The following is a 23,967-nucleotide window of genomic DNA, read 5'->3' as shown; positions in this document are numbered from 1 at the left end:
ACGAATATAAATTACATAACATTTATTACTAATAATAACAAAATATTGAAAGAAAAAAAAAGGAATGAGGTACATTTTAAGTGTGTAAAGTGTGTGTGCTGTGGTATTGACCGCCCATGGTTCAGCATTATCCTGTGAAGTAGACGCCCACAGCACTGGTCATTCTGCCAGAGAACCACCACAACAGTTAGTTTGCACCTCAGACGCAAAAAAGAAAAACAATGCAATAATAGTAGAAAATACTATAATAGTAAAAAATCACGATGTAAGTTAAAAAGTCTTGGAAGATTTGTGTGTAATAGTGTATATAGTAGTTAGTATATAGAATATCTGTTACGAAGGTCAGGGTTTATTCTGTTTAATGTTACTTTATAACTTAAATGATCACAGGCGTAAAGATACACCAATGTAACTAATTATGAATTCATAGTAAGCTTAGTTAGGAAACCTTAACAGGCCATAGCAGCCCCTCGGCCATTTTAGGTACTGTCATTTGTCCTTGTAACTTGATACCAAAGCTGTATCATTATCAGATTTGCTTGATTGGATTTGAACAGACGACACATAATCCACACCTAACATGACGAAATACCTTGTGGTAACCTGGTTGGGTTACCACAAGGTATTTGTCGCTAGTTCACTGTGTTCTGCGTTAATCTAAATAGACGGTTTGCAGATATGAAAACACTTTTCCTTAAGCGATGTTTCAAATTTATAAAATACATAAACCTGGCCACTGAGACACATCAGACCATACAACGAATAAAATAAATACTTTATTTTAGTCAACAAGGAAGAATTAACGTCCCTGGCGACGAAAACAGTGCAAAGGATTAAAAAATGGGAGTCAATACGCCGAGAGCCCAACTTCCGGTGTGTGTACAACATCATCAACATGGTGTGATGTACTTTCGAGTTCTATAAATTCAACAGGTGTACAAACAAAACGGGACAATAGATATTATCGTTACGTGATGGAATTTAAATTGAGCTGCGAATTTAAATCATATAGGTCAATGATTTACGAATACTAATGTTATGAAATTGAAAGTGATTGAACAGTATGTCTACTATTTGTATCGGAATTATTAACAGTTAAAGTAAATGATATTTAAAGCAAGTGTTGGCCTAGTGGCTTCAGTGTGCGATACTCATCGTGTCGTAGTTTCGATTCTCGGCTTTCCGTCTTTCCGGAAAACATCGTGAAATAACCAGCCTTAGACACAAAAAGTTGTTTAAAAGTTTAATAACACCTAGCTGTTACAAGACTTATTAGGGTTTGGTCATAATATTACTTTCCATAAAAAGTATGGCAATGTGGCAATTCCTTACAATGTGTAACTTCATTCAATTAATAAAACCCAGATAAAATAGGTACATGTTGGTACAGCCAGGGTTATAAACACACGATGCCTGGATTCGCCGTTATAGGCTGCATAATTACTACCAAAAACGTACTAAATAATAATAATCAATACATTTTCAGAACCTATCCAGAAATACTCAAAGTATTGAGTCCATACGTTAGCATTATTGTAGTATACAGAAGCGAGGAATGTCAGCAATCCAGAACGATGGAATGCAATATAGTCCAGCACTATTGTGTAACGGATATTACGGAAACCTTCACTAATTTACGTTTACTTGTTTTAAATAAATCATGATTTTGCAGTATTGAGTCCATACGTTAGCATTATTGTAGTATACAGAAGCGAGGAATGTCAGCAATCCAGAACGATGGAATGCAATATAGTCCAGCACTATTGTGTAACGGATATTACGGAAACCTTCACTAATTTACGTTTACTTGTTTTAAATAAATCATGATTTTGCAGTATTGAGTCCATACGTTAGCATTATTGTAGTATACAGAAGCGAGGAATGTCAGCAATCCAGAACGATGGAATGCAATATAGTCCAGCACTATTGTGTAACGGATATTACGGAAACCTTCACTAATTTACGTTTACTTGTTTTAAATAAATCATGATTTTGCAGTATTGAGTCCATACGTTAGCATTATTGTAGTATACAGAAGCGAGGAATGTCAGCAATCCAGAACGATGGAATGCAATATAGTCCAGCACTATTGTGTAACGGATATTACGGAAACCTTCACTAATTTACGTTTACTTGTTTTAAATAAATCATGATTTTGCAGTATTGAGTCCATACGTTAGCATTATTGTAGTATACAGAAGCGAGGAATGTCAGCAATCCAGAACGATGGAATGCAATATAGTCCAGCACTATTGTGTAACGGATATTACGGAAACCTTCACTAATTTACGTTTACTTGTTTTAAATAAATCATGATTTTGCAGTATTGAGTCCATACGTTAGCATTATTGTAGTATACAGAAGCGAGGAATGTCAGGAATCTAGAACGATGGAATGCAATATAGTCCAGCACTATTGTGTAACGGATATTACGGAAACCTTCACTAATTTACGTTAACTTGTTTTAAATAAATCATGATTTTTCATTTACAACATGTTCATTTGGTCCGAGAGCTATAAGGCTTTTTGAGGAAATAGCAAAAAGGTTAGTCGACATTACAGGAGACCGAAGATGTGCCAGCTCGGACAAAGAATTCTTCTCGTCTAGCTATTTAAAGGGGGAACGCTGCCAGCATCTTCGGAACCTTGCCTAAAGGGATCCGTGACCAGTGGTGACAATTGCATAGTAGAAATATTTTAAAATGTTAAATTGCACATTTGTATTCTTTTTGGTACTGTGTGTCTTTTACTTTAATGTCTAGGTCATTGTCTCTTTGTCATTGTAATGTTTCCCTTTAAATGTTGTGCACACGCATGTATCGTGTTGTTGTGTGTTTCGTTAGTGTGCCTCTTAACATAAAATTACATTTTAAGGTTAGTTATTAATTTTTGTTATATTAATGTATGTTTGCAGTATCATGTTATTTTACAACGACATATATTATCTTTAGCTGAATGTCAATATGTTCAATTAAATATTTATTAACTTAATATTATACCAAAATAGTTCCTCACAGACTTCAGACAACGAAAAAAAAAATTCCATCCCTTTTCACTACCTTTGAAAAGAAAGAGACGGTTGCTCGTTAGACATAATTGCCGTTTGCCGTGTTTCATAGTTCATTAGGCACGTTTTCAAAACACCCCGCGAGGTTTCTACCCACTATGTATTCGGTTCAATGAGTCCAAATATGTATATAACTTAAAATGTTTTTTCATAGTAATTAATATTAGTTTATATACTAAGTTTCACTTAGTAGCCACAATGGTAGAAGGCCGGCAACGCACCCACTACAGTGGGTCCATACGAGACTCGATTGTATCTTTTTGTATAGACTATTCTATACAAACTTATTTTTTTATTGTATATACATAGGTGTATATAATAAGAAATATATAAACAATAAGGGCATCGACTCCCACTTAAGTTTCCCGATTTTCAGATTCTATTTTAAGTAATTGTCAAATAATAGAGATACAATTAACAAGAACAAATCAGGAGGTACACAAAATGTATCGCATTCGTTCGCAATACAAAAACACTTGCACATAACGTTATACATAAACTTAAACAATACAAATAAATGATTCGAGTCGATACATATTACCGCTTCTAAAGGTTTTTAAAGTTACGTAAGCAAGTACGTACCCAGTAACTCCACCCCAATCGTATAAAAAATCGACATTCCAAGTTTAAAAATTCTCGCCAAGATCCGATTTCCTTACACAACCTTACCCATACCACGGAGCAAGTTTTATAGCCTCCACTGGCAGTACGCGAGGAGCATAAAATACCGTTACCATGGTTACCACCCCCCCCCCAACCCCCCGGTGGGTCTCCTAACGTATAATTATCCAGAGCAAATTGTATTAAGAATTCCAAATGGATACTGGCGAGAAACCTATGTTCCTCTATGTATCGTGTGCCATAGATTGTATAGATAGTAATAATATCTAGAATAAAAAGTAGAGTAGGCTAAGCAGATAAGTGATACCAGAAATTCACTTAATAATTATTTTTTTGTCTTTTGTTAACATAGCTTTTACACATTTTTTTTTTTAATAGATAAACCCTCTACTCCCCTGCCATATTGTCCAGGGACTTTTTATACCACATTTTTTTTTCCAAAAATAAAAACAATATACATTTAATTAATTCTACTAGTTCGCGAATGGCAGGCGTCGCGAAATACGCTTTTACACATTGAAAGAAAACACCTTTAACCGGATTGAATCTATGTATTATAAACTTTAAATTATGTAAATAATTATTTCAATTATTTTTTTTTTTTGTCAAACGTTAGTTAAAGCGTTACTTATCAGCCTTAAAATATTAATATTGTCTATACTATAAAGATAAAGCTATTGCATATTATCTATAAAAGTCTTTAGCTAAAGTTAAATGCTAATGCAAAGAGATTGTTAAATACAACTCATTTGTAGTCTGTGCAAATTTACAAATGTAGGTTAAAACTTAATATTATAAATGCAAGAGTAACGCTTTCACGCCTAAACCTCTGAATCACTCTTAATTAAATTTACGATTGTTTTGACCTTGGTGTAAGATATAGATTACCCTCTATCGTTCTACATAGATTTAAGTTTTTATGGAAATTCACCTTCGTCATGCAAAAGCCTAGTATTATAAGATTTGTAGTGCTTTTTGTCTAACATATTTAAGACATGTCAGTAACAACACGGTCCTGTTTCATAACATTTATTAATCTGAGGCAAACGAGCAGGATGATCACCTGATGTTAAGAGATACCGCCGCCCATAGACACTCACATTGCTAGAAGGTTTGGTTGCTCTATGAATATGAAAAATGATGAGAATTACAGAAAACAAAGCGTGTTTTAATCATGATAGGTACTTACAACAATAAATTATATTTCATTTGTAAAGTATCAAACCTTTAACTGTATTAAGAGATAAAATAATAATAATACACATAGTCAAAAGTATATATCGGTCGCTTTGAAACTAAAATGACAACAAGCTGGTCATGTAACACGACACCTAGACAAGAGATGGACATTTAAGACAAGGCAATGGAAGGTTTGATCCCTACCATTCCGGGAAAATATGAGTGAGTAGGCAAAAAAGAAGAGTTGATAGAAATAATAGGATAAGACATCTGGAAAGGGCTGGAGCAGGCCTTAACCCAAGAGGGATTCACTGCCGACTAACTAGCTATAAGTTAATACTAATAACATTTGAAATAGTTATTAAGGATATGTAAATAACGGCTTTATTGTTAGTAATACAGAAAGCGTTACGGATTTTGTTTTCATCTAACTTTATTACTTTGTCATTGGAATAGGAAACACGATACGTCATTTCGAATGATAATTATTTACTTGTAACAAAATGTAGTTTATGTTCACAATTTTCTTAACCTACATGATAATAATCATTAAATTAAAAAAAAATTGTTTCCTTTGGCAGTGTAACTTTAACGCTGGCAGCATTTCCTCGCTGTGATGCCATACTTATTAGAGCGAGGTAAGCATCAGCTCTGGGGTTACCGACGAAGTTACTATCTAACAGATTTCCTAAGTGTTTATTTATGTTCTATTAGCAACATACTACAGATATCGATATATATTCCGATATATGTTCGTTTTTCTCGCTGTACCCGCCCCATATGTTGCCCGGCATTATTCATACTAGATACAATTTCATAGCCACAATGAACCAAGTCAACAAAGGCGAGGGTTTCCATTGTGGACAAACACCAACTAGCCTTTTGATTGAATTATATGATATTGGCGGACTCTGCTTTCTATATGATCTTCAATACACTCGCAAATCAATAACAATATGAATCTTTTCTACGTAGGTACATATAATTTTGACTGTGGAATTATTTAATAAATTACCGTCTTAAATTCGTAATATTAGCGTGTTTACCCAATTCAAAGAACCATTAAACATATGAATTGAGCATAGTAGACTAAAATTAGGACGGCGATGTGTCTGTCGTTGATATATTAAGTTTCTAATGTAAAAATATACATTGCAGTTTATTCAACTGAACACATCCAGTAGGTTCAACAAAGAAAACAATCAGTTACAACAAATCGATATGTCTAGACTTACAAAAAAAAGCTATTGGGAATGAATGGCTAGAATTATTAACGTTTAGGACGAAAAAGCTATTTAGACACAGAAAAACATCGCAGCTTGTAAGTTTTTTATGTATACCATACTGGAACGTTTCAGCATTCATTATATTTTAAACGTTATGTAATGTACTTAATTAAATGATTTAATAACTGGGTTTCATACGTTTACCAATAGATAGTGAATCATTAGTACCAGTTCTCAGCTGGGGAGGAACACCACTTTTTTACTTAAATATGCGGTCTAAGTTAAAACTATTATTGTTCCACCTGGTATCGAAACCTCGTCTCCGGTAATTGAAATTATTTAGTAATAGAATGTCTCTATATAAATATGAATTTCTAAAATTTGCTTTGTCAGGTACCAAATCGATGTGTCTAGACTGGACAAAGGGGGAGCAATAATGATCATTAAAAATTTCTACACCGAACCAACATCCTCTCACTAATAGCAGAAATCTTCTTTAAACCGAACAGATTGACCCATGATTATAACCATAAACTATATGAAGAGTAAACTTTTGTTTAAAAAGTATAATTGATCACTAACTAACTAAAAAGTTAAGAACTAATTTTAAATAAGGAATAAGGGAAAGAAGAGAGCGAGAAAAAGATGGATAGAAGATACAGAAAGCCGTGGACAAGGCCCCGTAAAGGGCACTGAAAGAAGTAACATTTGTCGAGATTGTAAATATTTATTATTATTACTTTAAAAAATACTTAAATTATTAAAATTAATACTTATTATCATATTGCATTACCTATACGATGAAAACAGAGAGGAAGAAACTGCTAGCTGTAAGTGTACATGTTACTTTTCTCCTGTTTTGTGTTATTGTGATGTAAATAAAGTGTTGTTACTAAAACAGTGTAATATGGCTTACTTAGTGTTTATTGAGCGTAACATTTCCTCGGATAATGTCTTCTAAAGACAACAAGACACTCGTAAATTTATTTTCAATCACTCAATAAAACTATCTACAAAGCACTAATAATACTTACATTCTATACGCGTTTAAAGTCTTCGACATTATACAGCTGTCCTAGATAATATAATCCATTCCACAGCACTAACACTATTACACTATACACTTACACTAATAAATTCCATAGAAAAATATGTCTATTTACTGAAAAACAAAGAAAAACTTAGCAATACAATAAATGACCAAACAAACGTAGAATTTATGTACAACAAAATTGACGTCTGGATCCCTTGCTTTGAAGAGGGTACTGAAATAATGAAAATACCAATAGGTCACGTCCTACCTATAAAGTTAAAAACCCAGCTCAAATAGCCATAAAAACTCCTTGAGCCTATGTAACCCTAATAAACAAATGAAATTCAAGCGAATTTAATCCATTTGCTAATACAAATGACACAATCTATGTGCACACGCTCAGCTGTAAAACATATTACGCACGTAAATTTTAACACCTCATACAATCACAACAATAAATAAAGACAATCTAATTAACAAGACATTTCTAAAGAGAAGAATGCGCTTCCGCTTAGACTTAAGACAATGAAACAGACAAATCTCAACAAAAGTAAGAGTCAATAATAACAAACTATTGATCCACATCCACGTGTAATTTGGCACACGTTATCCTTGCCAATAATTGCCTAACTCGAGACAGAGATAGTTAGATTATGTCATAGGAGTGAACGAGAGAGGAACCAATTTAAAATAGATCCACTCCTACGCAGTGTCGTTGATCCCTTTGGACTACGTTTGTTTGTTTTTGCTCTTATATTTGTTGATTGTATGAAGAAAAAACAAACAAATACAATTCTAACAATTGTTTTATACCGTCAGACGGAGTTCATTGTTAAATTAGAAATTCAAACTCCAAATAACTGCATAACAGTAAATAAAAGTTCAAATAGCCGTAATTAAGTACTTTTATAATTATTTTTTTATAGAACAGGTGGAAAACGGGCAGGAGGCTCACCTGGCTGGAGTGTATAAAGGCCTCCGTCAGAAGGCTCGCGAGTACATTGCCAGCTTTTAAAGAATTGGAAATCTCTTTTTATGAGGAAACGTCGTCGAGGGAAGTCGAATTGGTTCGGAAATATTTCAGGTTGATGCTAACAAAATTAGTTAAGTCTCAATAAAAAAAACATTGTACATACAATGTTTGAGTGATGAATTTTGCAATGCAAAACGTATTGAAAATTTGATATATTAATCAATAAATACATAATACATGTTTAAACAAAGGAATGTGAACAATAAATACAACCAACACGATGATGTCTGAACCAAAACGACAAGTGAGCTTCCTAAATAGACAAAGAAAGTATTGAAAGTAGTCATTTGAGAAATGCAGTAATTAGTGAGGAGGCAGCAACGCAGAACGATCCGAATAAAAATAGCCATTTCTATTCGAACTTGCTCATCATCTATTTTTGCGATACACACAGTGTATTCAAATTGTGAAGTCACAATAAAAAAGAAACATCCAAAACATTATGTAAGACCTCTGAGGTAGGGGAATTAAATACAGTTATTTATGATCAAACGATGATCGATGCGGTAATATTGGTGATGATAATCGATTACAAAATAGAAAAGTCATTTGCGATAAATCAAGCAAAACGAATAAACCCAACAGCCAATAACGCCAGCAGACGTAGGCCATGACAAATAGATTTTTAATGACAGTTGAAAAACTTTAAACTAAAATGTCGCAAACATGTATTTTTAACATTAGTTTGAAAACTATAAGATATTCTATTGAATTAACAAAGTTAATTTTATCTAGAGCTAAACTTAATTGTAGCGTGTCTTGCTGCTATTAGACAGGTATTGATAAGAAATATTTAATGACCACCTTAAAATTTAACGGTTTACAGAAAATTCCACAAAAAATATATAATTTATATGGATAATACTTATTTAAAATAACATACATAATAGTTCCAAATAAAACTTTGAATTAATTCGTCAAGCGACACGGTCTTTCGTCGCGGGAGTATTTTAGTATTTGCAAGTTAAATTACTATTTATACATAACTAGATGACAGTGATAATAGAAATATCACTTTACGACTCACATACAATGTCATTTTTCCCTACACTGTCTTATAACTGTTGTATACTAACAGAAAAAATCAATTTACACTCCTCAAGGTTAACACGAATACAATGAATCTGACATTTCAATATTGAACAAGGAATATAGTATGTTAACTAAATAACAGAGATACGTTGTTTTGGCAAACATATAAATATGTTAAAATGACCTTCACCTATTAGTTACGATTTTAGATTCTTATAGATTCAAAAATTTTATGGTCGCTAATGAAAAAAAAATCTAATTGTGTCAGCAGCTACTAGAACTTTATATTTGAAACAGAATAAGCCTTACGTGTTAAAATAATTGTAGTACAGTACAATTTAAAAACAATTTAATTGTCCGTAGCACGAAGTAAATGAATAGGAATAACGCATATCCGTTTGAAGAACGTTGTCTGTATTTTTCATGATAAATAATAGCGAAATTACAATCTGGAGAAATTGTGATTAAAATAACTTACGGTAAAAACATGTCTAGACATTAAAGAAAATCTATAGACGAATGCTCTAAAGACGATTCTATATTGCCAAACGAAGCGTTGCACTAGAAAGGAATTTTAATTGAACTAGAAATTGCTCCGAAGACCACAATAGCACGAAGGCAAGATTTTTGATAAATGAAAACATGCATGTCGACACAATGCGGTAATATAAAAAATAATCAATAAAAACCGTATTAAAACACGCAATCATTATTAAACAAAGAAACGATACACAATATGGTCGAAAAACACTAAACAACTCTACATACAATCGCTATGTAGTTACCGAGAGTCCAGTCCGAATTATGCGAAACAAAGGCTAATTCCAGTACAAAAAGCAGGACGGTGAAAATGGACGCGTAATTCAGGCAATGCCGGTAAAAAAGGAGTGGCGATAGACGTCCAGCCACGACGATTGCTGGATGCGTACTGAACTGAAAGAGCCACTGAGCTAGAAGATAGAGCGGGCGGTGCGGTATCGATGCAGATACAAATATTATCGGTTATTGAATTAGGTCATATATTACGCTTTAACATTTTACATTCTAATCACTTTATGGCAATAATATTAAATATTTTTTTCTGACGGACGCTATTTCAGTTGTACTTTCAATTTTGAGACCAACGCATATATTTGTACAAGTGTTTGATGTGTACATCAGTTTGAACAGTTTGAAACGCATCTCAATACATAGCTAGAATATAAATACTTAAAGCACATAAAGAAAAAATTAATTCCTAACATTAGATCGTTCATCTCCCATAAGTTCCTTTTTGTATATACAGGTGTATTATGTATTCTGTAGCTTTAGCTATATATTTATTGTTGTATATAAACAAATAAATAATATTGTTGCAAACACAAATATTGTATTTAAAACCAGTCAGATTCATAGTTGAGATTTAGCTAAGTATGACTCCCGCGTGTCAAACGTAATGGTTCATTTTGAGAAATTACATTTAACTATCGAATATAAATCGGCACATCACTACACGAAATGGGGTAATGGGGTGGCCACCCTCACTCGCACACATGCGCATTCTGCAACACAAACGCATAAAATGCGTGAATCATGCTCGAATTCATAGAGCAAACTAGAGTTTATAATAACACTCCAGACTCTTTAATACGGTACTAAAAATATTCAATAGAGGCATCGTTTTATTAACTAAATAATTTTAATCAATGAATTATCAGTCACAGATAAACTCAATAGCGAAGAATGTCTTGTTTTTCTTTTGAAATAAATGACGTACTATACATTTAAATAAAATAAGACATGGTCAGTCATACAGGCGTGTGAACAAATAAACATAAGAAAAAAAATGTGTGTGTGTGTCAGCTACGACGCACGATTGGAGTTTACTCCTTACGAACGATAATTATGAAATATATCGAATAGAAAAAAAGGGTAAATGAACGCATCTGCTAAAATGATAAGAGAAACAAACATATATCTGTAATTATTCGGATTATTTATATTACTTCAATAAAGCGTATTACATAAAGTATGTTACAAAACAATATAAATAATAATAATAACAATAATAATTGTGTTCAATTGATACAAATCCAATTTTAGAGAGAGAATGAGTTCAATCCTACAGATATATATGTTTGTCTCTTTCTACGTAACGCCACAACTTTTCGTGTTACAATTGATTTTACTCCTCATAAAATTTCCGTACCGAGCCTTATAACTCAAATCGTTTCTTAAGGAGTAAACTCCAATAAACTCCAATAATTCTATATGTTACAAAATTGTATTTCCATGGCTATGACAAAGTGTCGTCAAGAATTAGAAAATAACTGTAGTCTAATTGCTTAGTTTTACGATTATATATAGAGTCGTAATGCTCAATAGCCAGTAATTTAATTATTCACCGATAGTAAAATAATAGCTTTTTGTTCAAACGGTACATTGTGTTTTTCTAATAGTAAAAATATCGTATTAAATGTCATTTTTTTATTTAATACGTTTTGTTGTAAGTCACAGTTTGTAACGTTAATATTAAGAAACCTAACACAGATAAATTTTGTTAAATAAGTCTGTTTAATGAAAAAGTGGAACATGGTGCTATGGTTGCAGCTCCTTAGAAACGTTGTGTAATACAGAAGGAAACTGGCGATTAAAAAACAGTGGCGGAGAGTTTATTGCCAGTTCTTCTCTTCCATTCTACGCCCTTAATTTAAGAACTAGCAGTAAATGAAAAATTAGAAGCATTTAATGTATATTTATTTTTTATTGACGTTCATAAGTGTACATTGTGTTACCTATATGAATAAATGATTTTTGACATTGACTTTGAAATAATTATAATACTTAATTTCAACTAAAGACATATTAAGACATAAGCGAGAACTTAAAAAAAAAATTTAGTGACGCAGAATATTATCCCAAAATCTACTCGTAAATTTGTTGTATTAAACGAAATGACTTTTAGAGTAATCACCCAATATAATTATATTTAAGAGTTTATAACCTCACCGTGGTATAACCTTCCGACAGTTTAAAACAAACTTGCCAGATTTACGTAAGACAAGGTCAATCAATACGATAGACGCCAGCACGTCTTGAGAAACTGTAGTTAATGTTATAATAATTAGTACATTGCCATCAAATAAATAACGCATTTTGGAGCCACAAAAAACTTGTTACAATTATAATCTTGTAGTTTTCGGGTTTAAAAGTATATTATGCTTAGAATATATATTTTAACTAAACAATTTATCAATACTCATACGATGACAATCAGATACAGATCCAATATCAAAAAACATATTGGATTTGGCATACGCTTAAGTATGTGTTTATATTTGTTTATAGTTCTCCCAAATTTTCATTTATGTCTGTATCATATGGTAAGACTTAAGATTATAAACCGATCGTACGACAGAACCAAGGTCCGTACTGATCTCACAACCTGGTAGCAAGAGAAAACTCGGTAGCTGCGTTGGTGGTATGGAGTTGTTAAGGACCTCGAAACAAAAGGTGTTCAAAGTTGGACAAGCACGAAATAGATTGTGATGGTGAAAAATACCTGAGGAGGCTAAAACCCACAAAGAGATCTAAAGCCAATGATATTAGAAAACCCAAATATTAAGAGCACATACCGCATTAAAGAAATAATAAACTAGTTAACTGTAAATAGGAATGCATAACGAATCCGTTCATTAATAAGTACGTGAATTCCACACGGCGTTCATTGACGAATTCATAAATTATTCTAACTGCGAAAAGGCTCGCTAATTAAAGCAACTTTCATTTATGAAGAAGACCGTTACAGGATACGGTAACGAATCTACAGTCAAGACATAAGTTTGACCGCAATACGACAAGGACCCTCGAGACACCGCACCTCGCACACCTTCAATGTGTCAACACACCACGCAGTGTTTCTGCGCAATCCTAATGAAAAATTATAGGTATATAACCAGAGGATTCGAATACAGTAGTCGTTGTTAGCGATAAGTAAATAATATAATACACGGTAAAAGCATTTTTTATATACGCGGTAGACCTGGGCCAGTTTATAGGAAATCGCGTTGTAAAGGTATTCAATTAAAAAAATGCTATGTGAAAATATATATTAGCTATAGATTGATAATAAAAAAAAACAGTGAATATTTCCAGAAAATACATTAGATAACATGATTGAAATCAAATTTTTCTTATCTAAAAATGATATACTTTGAATATAGACTCAACATTGATTACGTAACATTTACAGAGTATATATTTCGTTCCTATGCAATTTATGAATACAACCCAATAAAAAAATCATGCCTTCAAGATAGGGGAAAGTGACTTTCGTAGATTGGATTATTCAGACAATAGATGACGAACGAAGACGATGCATATTTGTTAAAGCTTTCGAATAGATATAAGTTTGAAAGTAATCTAAACTTTCGTGCAATGAAGTCTGTAATTTTTATCATACCAATACATTGGTATACAATATAAATTATCTTGTGTTATTTCGCAACTACAAAACTATGTTAGCCCCATAAGTAACCACAATATAACTATTGATTGTTTACTATCTAACCGTTCATGCAAATGATAAAATGTTTGTTCTAATCCATATATATATAAAAATGAATCTCTATTTCCCTTGGTCACAGCATTACGCGTGAACGGCTGAACCGATTTGGCTAATTCTTTCTGTGTTGTATTTGTTATTGTCAGGAGAAGGTTCTTATGTAAGGAACATTTAAGAATACTACCATATTAATTAAGTACCTAATTGACAAGACTGACAAGATTTTTTTTTCATTTAACGTTTGACTGCGCAAATATCGTGAAAGAGGATGTAAGAAAACCTATCGTTTAAAACAAATGCTACGTTCGGAATTATTATATTGATAAAATAAATAATTTATGATTTCTAACAAAAAATGAATTTCTTAGTGCACATCACCGAGCTAGTTTAGAGCTATCACGCCTAATATTAAAAATTCAATGAAATATGGGGTTTTGGTAAGTTTGAAATATTTTTTTAGTTAATTATACTAATTCGAAATTAATATTCATAGTTAAGACAGGACATCTGTGGTTTCCGCAAAACTTTTATACAATACGAGGCAAATTCAAGCAACAAACATTATATTACTTGTACCGTTCGTTTTTTATATCCGACGTAACTTCTACCAGTCGTAATTTGTTGTACGGTCGGCTTTGCAATGCGCTAGGTTTTGTACAAAATATTTTGCACATTTTCTCAAATTTGTCTCACACAGAGTTTCATTGAATTCGGGTCAGTAGTTTTTAAGGTTCCACGCATTTCATTTCCACGATTTAATTTTTAAAAACTTTTATTAAGAAGTTTAGCTATACGAAATAAAACGAAAGCTTTTAAGTCATGTTGAAAGTATCTTCCAAAAAGCATTTCAAAAGTTAGATTTATCGGCACCTGTACTTTTACTCAATTATTTCACAAATTGTATCTTGAATCGTGACCACTTTCTATCCCGTGGTTTTGTAATTATAAAGATGAATTATGATTAGGATTCACAAACAACAGATTTTAGAGAGTTGTGAGTAAATTTCAAATAATAAATGTCCCGTTTATATGTAATTTATAAATTTTTAATAAATAAATTATTATTACTAGCATATTTACATTCGCCTACTTATCTTAAAAGATCAAAGCAAATCCTTGCTCTGGGGGCCTTAACTGGCATAAAATAAAGCCTATATTAGAGACGGTACCCAAACCCAAAATCTCGGGGGAAACCAAAGCCAACTCTCAGTTGTAGAGCATTTTGCTGGAATCTTTCCGCCGTGGAAACGGACTTCTGCGAGCTCGAAGAGGCCGATTGTCAGCAGCGAAAGATCATCGAAGGTCTCGGAGACCAAGACTCACTTAGTCTTAGAGTTACGCCAGTGGAGAAACAAAGTTATCTTTTATATTAACGGACTAAACATTTCCGTATGAATTTTAACGGGATATCATAGGCATGTCATAGGCACCATGTTAGCAGAATGTAGACCGGATATTTTGAAAGCCTTACAAAAAGCTAACACGGACATACGTAATTGTGACGCTGGAAGGATATTACAAAGCAGGACGTATCAGAAATCTATTTAATCTCATTAACATTAATTAGAAACTCGTTTAATAGACAATCTATTGACACCGAACATCTTTACATAATTTTTAAATATTCAAATCGATACACAGTTTTGAATATTAAAATTAAAACTTATTTTAATACCATAATTAAAGACTAATATCAAGAATATTAGGAGTGACTTGACTGTAATAATAATAACTAATAATTATGAAGAGGCGCAAATATCTTTATACTTGCATCAAAGCTATGTTAATGTTTTGAAAAGAACATATATTCACTAACTTTTTACACAAAACCACGCAGTTGGCATCAGACGTGTAATATATAATTAAGTGTCGCATCAACTCGTCAGCCCTGTATTCTACATTCCAAGGACACTGGATGTATTCTCGAATAGCAGATATGCAACAAACCTATAACAAATGTATAGGATGCATTAAAATGTTCAGAACGAGTTTGTTATCTTTGGTAATAAATCTTTATAACCAAAGATTACAAACTAGACAAAATTGAGTGAGTCTGTTTACAAACTTGTTTATATTTGATGGACTTTCTTTCTATGTGCGCATTTAATATTCCAACTAACAGTGAAGGAAAATATCGTCAAGAAAACGACAGCTCAGACTCAAAATATCGAAGGTGTGTCAGGCATAGAAGTTTGAACACCTACTTGACTATTGGAAATGATAAAGGAAAATATACAGAAATCTGAAGCCCAGACCTAAAAGGTTCTAGCACCATTAGTATATATGAAAAGTACTTGATATCTATACTTAGTATTATTAGCAATTCGGCTCAGGTTTCTTCAAGAAAAGAGCGTACCAATTCTTAAAAGGGCGGCAACGCACGAGCGAGCCCTCTGACACTGAGAGTGTCCATAGGCGGAGGTATCACTCAGTTAACATGATAAATTGCCAATAACAAGCAAATACGAATTATGTTATAAACTATCAACCGACCGTGATACAGGGGCAGAATAAAAGCGTAGCTTTTTGTTCAAAATTGGAACCGAATAACCGTTCAACGAGAAAAAGCAGATGTTATCTTAACTATCTATAATTTATTGCTGTTAAAATGTATTTTACAATGTACTAATATTATAAATAATATTGTATCATTCTTGCTAAGACGGTCACGGTAATAGTTTGTAATTCAATTTGAACCACTATGAGATTTATTATAGATTGGTTAAACCTAAAATATTGTCCAATAAAACAAATCACACAACACTGATCTTTCGCTGTATAATCTCACCATAATAAATCGTTTACGGTATAATTAATTTAATTTTAATAGTGGGCTAATATTATGAACGTTTTTTCTTTTGGTATACACAATACACACGTATCATTTAGTGGAAAAGGTGATGGATCGAAATATTAAATGAGCTAATTTAAATAAATTAATAAACATTAATTGGACGACGTAAAGCCATTTATGGAGGTCACAATGCACCTGCTGTCCGCCCTGACTGGAGGTCTGGCTACTAAGTAATATTTTGTTTATCGAAAAAATGCAACAAAACGATATACTATTACAAAAACTTTGAATCAATGGAATCGTAGACGTCATTTTCATGCGCGGAGATGCAGAACGGCAGTGGCAGTCAAGCGTAACATTATGTCGCGACTATAGTCATTGTGATAAGGGAATTACAGATTTTGTTCTGTTTCAGTTATCAGTGAAGATCCATTTTATATATGCACATGGACAGTTTTGTTACACGAGTATCAATTGTTCTTAGCTTACATAAGCACCCCCTTACGTTATATTATTAAGCTTAAATATTTGTATTTTTTTTTTCCTTCAGAATCTACTGTAGGCTCTCGATTTCGATCACTGGCATTCAAGTGTAACATTCTGTCGCGACCGTGACCTCGGACGGGTGGACGACAAACAAGTTTGTGCATGCTTTCATTCAAAACAATTTTATTTTATTGTATGGTAGGAGAAAAACAAAGCTAAAAATCTGGTAAAAATACAATACATTTTTGTCATAACTTTTGCTTTCAAATTTTTGTGTTTACTTCTAAATCATAAAAAGGAGAGAAAAATAGTAAAGATAAAAGATTGCGCATATAGGTTTCAATACTGCTAAAGAGTAGCCAGTAGCTAACTGTGATTCTATGAGAGCATAATATCACAGTAGTTCTAACAATACTTATTAAAGACTTATATTGATAAACAATGACTAAAGTCTAAGTTGAAGACTATATGGAAAAAAGTATTTATAATTTTAAAAAATACTAATAAGTTTGCTATTTGAATTGATTTGTTTTCCTACTCTAGGTTAAACCTACTAGTCTAATTAGTTTTTACTGATAAAACCTATAGTTCATTAACATCAAAATTATTTATATTCACATAGGTGAACACATTTTAAGAGTTAGGAATCAAGTAGTAGGCTGTTGGTTATTCACTAAATTCTATATTACTCCAAAGTAATAAAAAAAACTACTAGGTGCATAAAATAGGAATATGAATAGAAACCCAATATACAATATTTTTTTATTAAAATCAATACAATTATAGAAGTATTCTAATTGTAGGATTTGATATTTTTCGGAATTTTAAAACAATTCATTTTATTTAAGCATTAAAATTATTCTACAAATTCTTGAGAAAGGCTGATATATATGTATTTGGGCCAACATTATCTATTATGAATTCAATAATAACCAACTAGATAGGAATGATAATTTTTAAAGATTACACTATATCTGATATGTGTTAAAATGTAAGTAAACGATTCTTAATTTAGTAATTCTTAATCAAAGCTTAGCACAAAAATTCTTAACAAATACTAAATAAACCAATAAAAAATATAACAGCCTTTCGTTTATTGTATATAGCTTAGAACTAAGGACGTGATTAGTCATCGATGTTCTCATTTGAAAATGCATACAGCATGAATGAACGTTAAAGAAACTATAAATACGGTTATTTAAACAGTTTTAATAAAAATTGCTATAAAATAATGTAACTTTTCGAAGTCATAAAGTTATACAAAAACGTTTCAGGTGACTGGCGCAGACCGTAAAATGGCGATGCAAAATTCTAGTTACTGATATGATTGTGGCATGAAATGGCTTGTTTTTTATAAACAACTTATAAATTAAATTAATTAATACGACATTTGGAGAGAATTAACGTAGAAGTGCATATTTTAATCTAAAATATAAACTTACCTTTCTATAAATTTGACAGGAACACAGCACCACAATTCACTATTACGTCAGTACTGAAAACATTCAGAAATTTCGTTATTAGTCAAAACGTCAACATCAAATTTAAAATGAAACCAGATGAAATGCTACCAACATTAAGAAACATAAAAAGTGTGGAATACATCCGAAACGAAGTTCTACAACATCAACGTCATAAAAATCTGAGTGTGTCAGGTAAATGTCATCTTTATATTGACAATAAACAATTAAAGTAATATTTCAAAGTCAAAACACCAAAGTTAGACAATATAATATGATACACTTTACAAATTAATTTAGTTTATAATATGAACTATGAAATTACATACTGAAAATTTTGATCAAATGTTTGATTGCTTATTATAAATATTAATTACAAAAATTCTAGTAGAATCATAGTGAGTAAAAAGGTGAAACTATTTCTGAAGAAGTTTATGTCTAACAACGAAAACCGTAAATACCATTGTTGGTGTTGCATGCTTTAAGTCATTGTTATAATTTTGTACTAACAATCGTTGAATATGTATTATTTTGGCATGGGTGTATATTTCCTTTCTATCACTTGGCTTGTATCTTTATTTTTATGCTGGGTGTCTGTACGAACGGGTCATTACATTGGTAAAATTGCTATAGTAATTGCGATTATCGTAACACTTACCTTAGTTTCATTGCCTAGGGGAAATGAGTCATCATCTGGCAATTTTTACGACAAATCCTATATTCCTCGTCTTGCAATTTTATTATTATTACTGGTTAGCGTTATTAGTGCATCAGTGTTCTGTTTTATCCATGTATGTCTTACGCCTGTGAGAACGCGAATGATCAAAAAGTTTGGTACTGTTAATTAGGTTTTAGCAGTTTTGGTGAGTTCATTAGTTACTTAGTTGTTAATTAAACATATTAATTGTTATTTCTTTCATGTCACTTACATTTATAGGTTTTAATTTATATTGTATTGTGCTTACTAAATTATTGAAGTAATTTACATATTTTTCTAAAAGTTATTAATTTATATAATATAGTATTTGTTCACGTTATCACAAGATAATGAAAGTCTATATCTTAACTTTATCTTACTAGTAAACAGTAAATGGCATGAATAGTTTATCATAGTATCACCAACTGCTTGCTGGTAAGTTTGTAAAATTAAAATGTCATGTCAGCATTTCGTTATTTTTAAATTGATGTTTGTTATCTTGTGAGTCAATTAACATATATCCATAATTCCTATTGCTTCTGTACATAATATGTTATTCAATCATTTAAAATATCTTTTATTTTATACCATCGGTATTTAATACAAAGAATTTAGTTGCAATCAAAAGTGACAAGTGACTAATTCACTTTAAATAGTTTATCTTAATTGATAATACATTGCTTTGTATGTTATAAGTTGGTCTTGTACAAAATTTATATAGTTAAATGTATATTTGATCTTAATTTTATATAAACATGAAACAATTGGTCTCAAGGTTTCTTTTTGAAGTTCTATAAACTTTTTATTAAATACAAATCCCAACAATGGTGGTTTTAATTCAACATGTATGTTAATCTCATACAATTGAATGCAACTTTTTTGATGTGTTTGAACTTTTTTCTTTTATTCATTTTAATATAATATTAAATATTTTTTATTTCAGAGAATGTGTAGTGCCTTGTGTCATGGGCTTAAGTCCCCAGCAAGGAGGCTGGCTATTTTGAAAGTTAAAAACATATCAACATCAATAGTGCACAATGAAACTATATTAGTAAAAAATAATGATGAATTTGTTAATAAGGTATGTGTAATATAGTTTTTTCAAATATATATTTTATGAAAAGGTTATGGCCGATTTTAGTAAACTATAAACACTAAATCATTAAATAACAAAATACAATAAAATCTTTTAAAAAATCATTAGTTTTTAAAATTCTTCAATTTATTTGTGTTTCTGTCTAATTTGCCCAGACATAAACCATTATTATGACGGCAATAAAAAGATAAAATGTTGTTGACTTTTATAATTGGTTGATACTGGCTGACGTACAAAGATCTTAATATTTTTTTCTTCATTTGAAAAGGCCATAGACTTGATTAAATTATGATTCATATTTTACTATTCATTTTTAAAATCTTGTACATTATTTTATTTATGACGTTACATTTTTATTGTATAGTTTGTTTTTATTAATCATTATTTCACTGAGAAACTAAAGCAAGATAGATATCAAAATTTGTCTATTTCTTTTAATTTGAAATAATTACAAATATTTATGTTCTATACTCAAGGATAAATTGTTTAAAATTAAATTTTTAAGGAAAATAAAATACATACAAACATTGAATTATCCCATTTAAAGTAGTTCAACTAAATTGTGTCCAATAAATTGTATTTTATGTGTAAACAAGAACAATATCCTTTCAGGTAATCAATAATGACAAGGCGGTGATAGTAAATTTTCATGCAGAGTGGTGCGAGCCATGTAAAATACTTACACCAAAGTTGAAGGAGCTTATTGAACCGCATAATAACCTTGACTTAGCCATTGTTGATGTTGAGGAAAATGCTGATCTTGTACATACATTTGAGGTGTGAATTTATGTAATATTAAAAAACAATTAATCAATTTCCTTTAAAACAAATGCCAAAGCCTGTATCAATTGTGGACCGCAGTTGATTAATTGAAAAGTTTGTTATTATAATATATATAAAAAACAACTCTAATCAGTTATAATATTAATCACATCTTAACTAGATCTTATCCCTCTACTTAATAATTAATATTATAACACTAATATAAACTTATATATTGATAGTCTTGCTGGTTGGTTGCCTGGATGACAACTATTCTTAGCAATAAAGAAACAATGCAATCTGTCTGCCTATGTTTCTTGTATTTTTGTGAGATAAAAAAGCGGTTTTGTTACAGGTAAAAGCAGTACCCGCCGTGATAGCAATAAGAAATGGGCTAGTCGTAGATAAATTTATTGGCCTAGTAGACACGGATATGATTAATAATCTCATAGATCGGATGGCCGGAAAGAAAAAGGGTGACGCGTAAAGGATATATAAATAGTTAATTATACGCAAATAAATATCGGGAAATATACATAAATTGTATATATGACAGGGCTTGCCTAGGGTAGTTAAAAAAAATAAATAAAATCTATGGTAGAAAACTAAATAATTGTTACTATTTTTAAATGGCAATCCTCGAATCGTAAATACGTAAGTTGTACACAAATATATTTAAAATTTTATTTACATAAATCGTAGAAAATTTATTAACTTAATTAGTTTTAAAACCATGTTTTATTTATAATTTAGTAACAATCATTATTTAGGGACGACTGTTTAATATTTTTTTTAATCTTTGACATCTAACAATTGAAAATGTTAGAACAAAATGTAAATTTGAATACAGATTAAGTGTTTTTTTAATATTAAAATTGAATTTTACAAGTACTATACCGTCTTTGAAGTATACAATGTGACACAATAACGTTTATTATAATTGACATTTGACGTATTTGTCATATGTCAGTTTCCCTGATGTAAAAATAGCTCTAGTAGAAATAGACAAGTTTATTATGTAAACATATTTCAATTAAAAAATAAACATTGTAAAGGGGTTGTTCACTAACCACTTCCCTGTCAAAATCGTTTTTGACATTTGGATGAACATTTAGCGCGACTGTTTCTAAGAGAAGAAATTTATGTACACTATCAATCTATTAAGGATGTAAATGGATATTTAGTTGATATTATGTTTTTAATACTTAACGGAAGTCGCATTATGTGACAAATTTTCGTATAAATCCGCTATGTTGTCGTTGAAAGTTTTATTATATATAATTTTTGTGTTTATAAATCTTATCAAATGATAATAAATATAAAACACGAAATATTTCATGACACCCCCATTATTGGATGACCCCTAACATTTAACATTGACTAGTCACTCAAATAGTTCAAATCTCAAAACCTAAATATAAAGTATACGTAGATTAGTTATTGAATGTTGTGAATTTTTGACTTAGTATTGGTATTAGTCCAAGTTCCTGAGCTTATTTACGATCTTAGTAATTAGGTCCAACGCAGACATTAGGCAAATAATTTTTGAACGTCATTTCTTAGGAGTAGTGATTGAAATTCTGATGTATATAATACTAGAGTTGCCACCTTATTTTTACAATTAAAGTACAATTGTTATAATACACAAGAATAAATAGATATTAATCAAAGTATATAACGAGTAGTGGCGACTGGCAACATCGATTCAGCGCCATACGAAAAATTACGTGTAACGAAAAAATATTTACGACTAAGGAATCATGCGAAATAAAGTATTTTCGTATACTTTATTGTTCTCAAAAAGTAAAACGACTACCAGAAATAATATACAATATATAATAATACACGATAAACAATACTATAGAACGAGACGCATTAAAAGAAAATGTAATTAAAAATAAAACTGTTTGGCATAGCTTTTGTTTCTAAGTAGATTTTAGACGCGAGTTTCATATTTGTAATGTTTCAACTAACGCCTCCATAGTCTATTGTTAGTCAATGAATTTAATGAAATTCTATATTATGTAGCAAAATTGTATCACAACAATTCAAGTTTTATCCTTTCCTAGTAATGACTTCGTAAAATAAATAATAATCAACATGTGTGTAGGTTTAAATATCTACTGGGTCCATATAGACTTTGTCTTATGAATACGTGCTTTTTATATCTGTAGGTAAACCAAATTTCGATTATAATATGTATTTTTTCTGTCTATAACCAAATATGTATACGAAATAGAGGCCTACGTTTACTACTGAATGTTCTTGGTCCTCATGAATGGAAGTTTGTTCTGAATGAATTAGGCAGAGTTCTTACAGGCCTCGTAATATAATAGTGACTCAAATCGTACATACTAAATATTTCTGGGCTGCTCTGATTCTCAAATCTAAGTAGGTTTTCCTGTACAAAACTATTGAATAATTATTCAGATGTTTTAATTATATTAGTGTTTATAAATAATGTGAACCTACTTTTTCTAAGTAGGCAAATTAGTTTTTCTATAACGGCCAAGAACCCAAACGTCCGCTAATCATATATTGAATTTTCTTCTAAATCTTTAATAAAATATATTTTCTTGGGAAATTTGTTTAATTTAAAACTTATATTCTGTCCTGCCCACATTCAGCCTGAGATCTACCATTATTTCAACAAAGTAATCGTTAATTTAGATTAAAACATTCCTGAGGGGTATTCCGGATTAACAATCAGCTCGATTGCCCAACGATTTTAACTTTACATACCCCAGGCATATCATCATTACATTTGCCCCCCCTTTCCAGAGAACGCCTTTTTGGTCAAAACACCCATGTCCATATTGAGCTATCTCTGGTATTCTGGCATCTAGGTATGGGTATCTAGTATTAAGTTACACTTTAAAATCAGTTTTTGTTTAGTTTTTATAGTTTGTTTTGTTTTTTCTTTTATAGGATTCAAAGC

The 23,967-nt window shown here is 31.2% G+C and overlaps 2 protein-coding genes across 11 annotated transcripts in view; one reads left to right on the top strand and one right to left on the bottom strand.

Moving 5' to 3' along the window:
* LOC123714031 (kinesin light chain) overlaps positions 1-18,525 on the bottom strand; it is a 41,957-nt gene extending 23,432 nt beyond the window's left edge. For 4 of the 6 annotated variants that reach the window (XM_045668080.1, XM_045668050.1, XM_045668090.1 and 1 more), the window contains exons 1-2: positions 9,960-10,105; positions 7,128-7,255 (exon numbers count right to left, since the gene is read on the bottom strand). In XM_045668080.1, coding sequence (XP_045524036.1) covers positions 7,128-7,156 — 29 coding nt within the window. In that variant the 5' untranslated portion in view covers positions 7,157-7,255; positions 9,960-10,105. Of the gene's footprint in view, positions 1-7,127; positions 7,256-9,959; positions 10,112-18,456 lie in introns of those variants that run through there. The other 2 variants (XM_045668061.1, XM_045668070.1) reach the window with 2 other exon arrangements.
* A 211-nt stretch (positions 18,526-18,736) lies between these two features.
* LOC123714049 (thioredoxin, mitochondrial) lies at positions 18,737-23,613 on the top strand. 5 transcript variants are annotated; one of them, XM_045668152.1, is made up of 4 exons: positions 18,737-18,872; positions 20,115-20,252; positions 20,880-21,044; positions 21,385-23,613. In XM_045668152.1, exons 2-4 carry the CDS (start codon positions 20,118-20,120, stop codon positions 21,514-21,516), a joined length of 432 nt encoding a protein of 143 aa, XP_045524108.1. In that variant the 5' UTR covers positions 18,737-18,872; positions 20,115-20,117; the 3' UTR covers positions 21,517-23,613. The 5 variants fall into 5 exon arrangements, with proteins under 5 accessions (XP_045524108.1, XP_045524070.1, XP_045524088.1 ...); XM_045668114.1 differs by having other exon boundaries at positions 18,743-18,884; XM_045668132.1 differs by having other exon boundaries at positions 18,771-18,927.
* The last annotated feature ends 354 nt before the right edge of the window (positions 23,614-23,967 follow it).

This window comes from Pieris brassicae, chromosome 1 (assembly GCF_905147105.1).
Source record: "Pieris brassicae chromosome 1, ilPieBrab1.1, whole genome shotgun sequence".
NCBI lineage: Eukaryota > Metazoa > Arthropoda > Insecta > Lepidoptera > Pieridae > Pieris > Pieris brassicae.
This window is presented reverse-complemented; position numbering and strand designations above follow the sequence as displayed.

Coding starts and splice junctions, on each gene's coding strand:
- LOC123714049 (XM_045668152.1), top strand. CDS start 20,118: ATGTGTAGTGCCTTGTGTCATGGGCTTAAGTCCCCAGCAAGGAGGCTG. Junction 20,253..20,879: donor ATGATGAATTTGTTAATAAG/GTATGTGTAATA, acceptor ATATCCTTTCAG/GTAATCAATAATGACAAGGC. Junction 21,045..21,384: donor ATCTTGTACATACATTTGAG/GTGTGAATTTAT, acceptor GTTTTGTTACAG/GTAAAAGCAGTACCCGCCGT.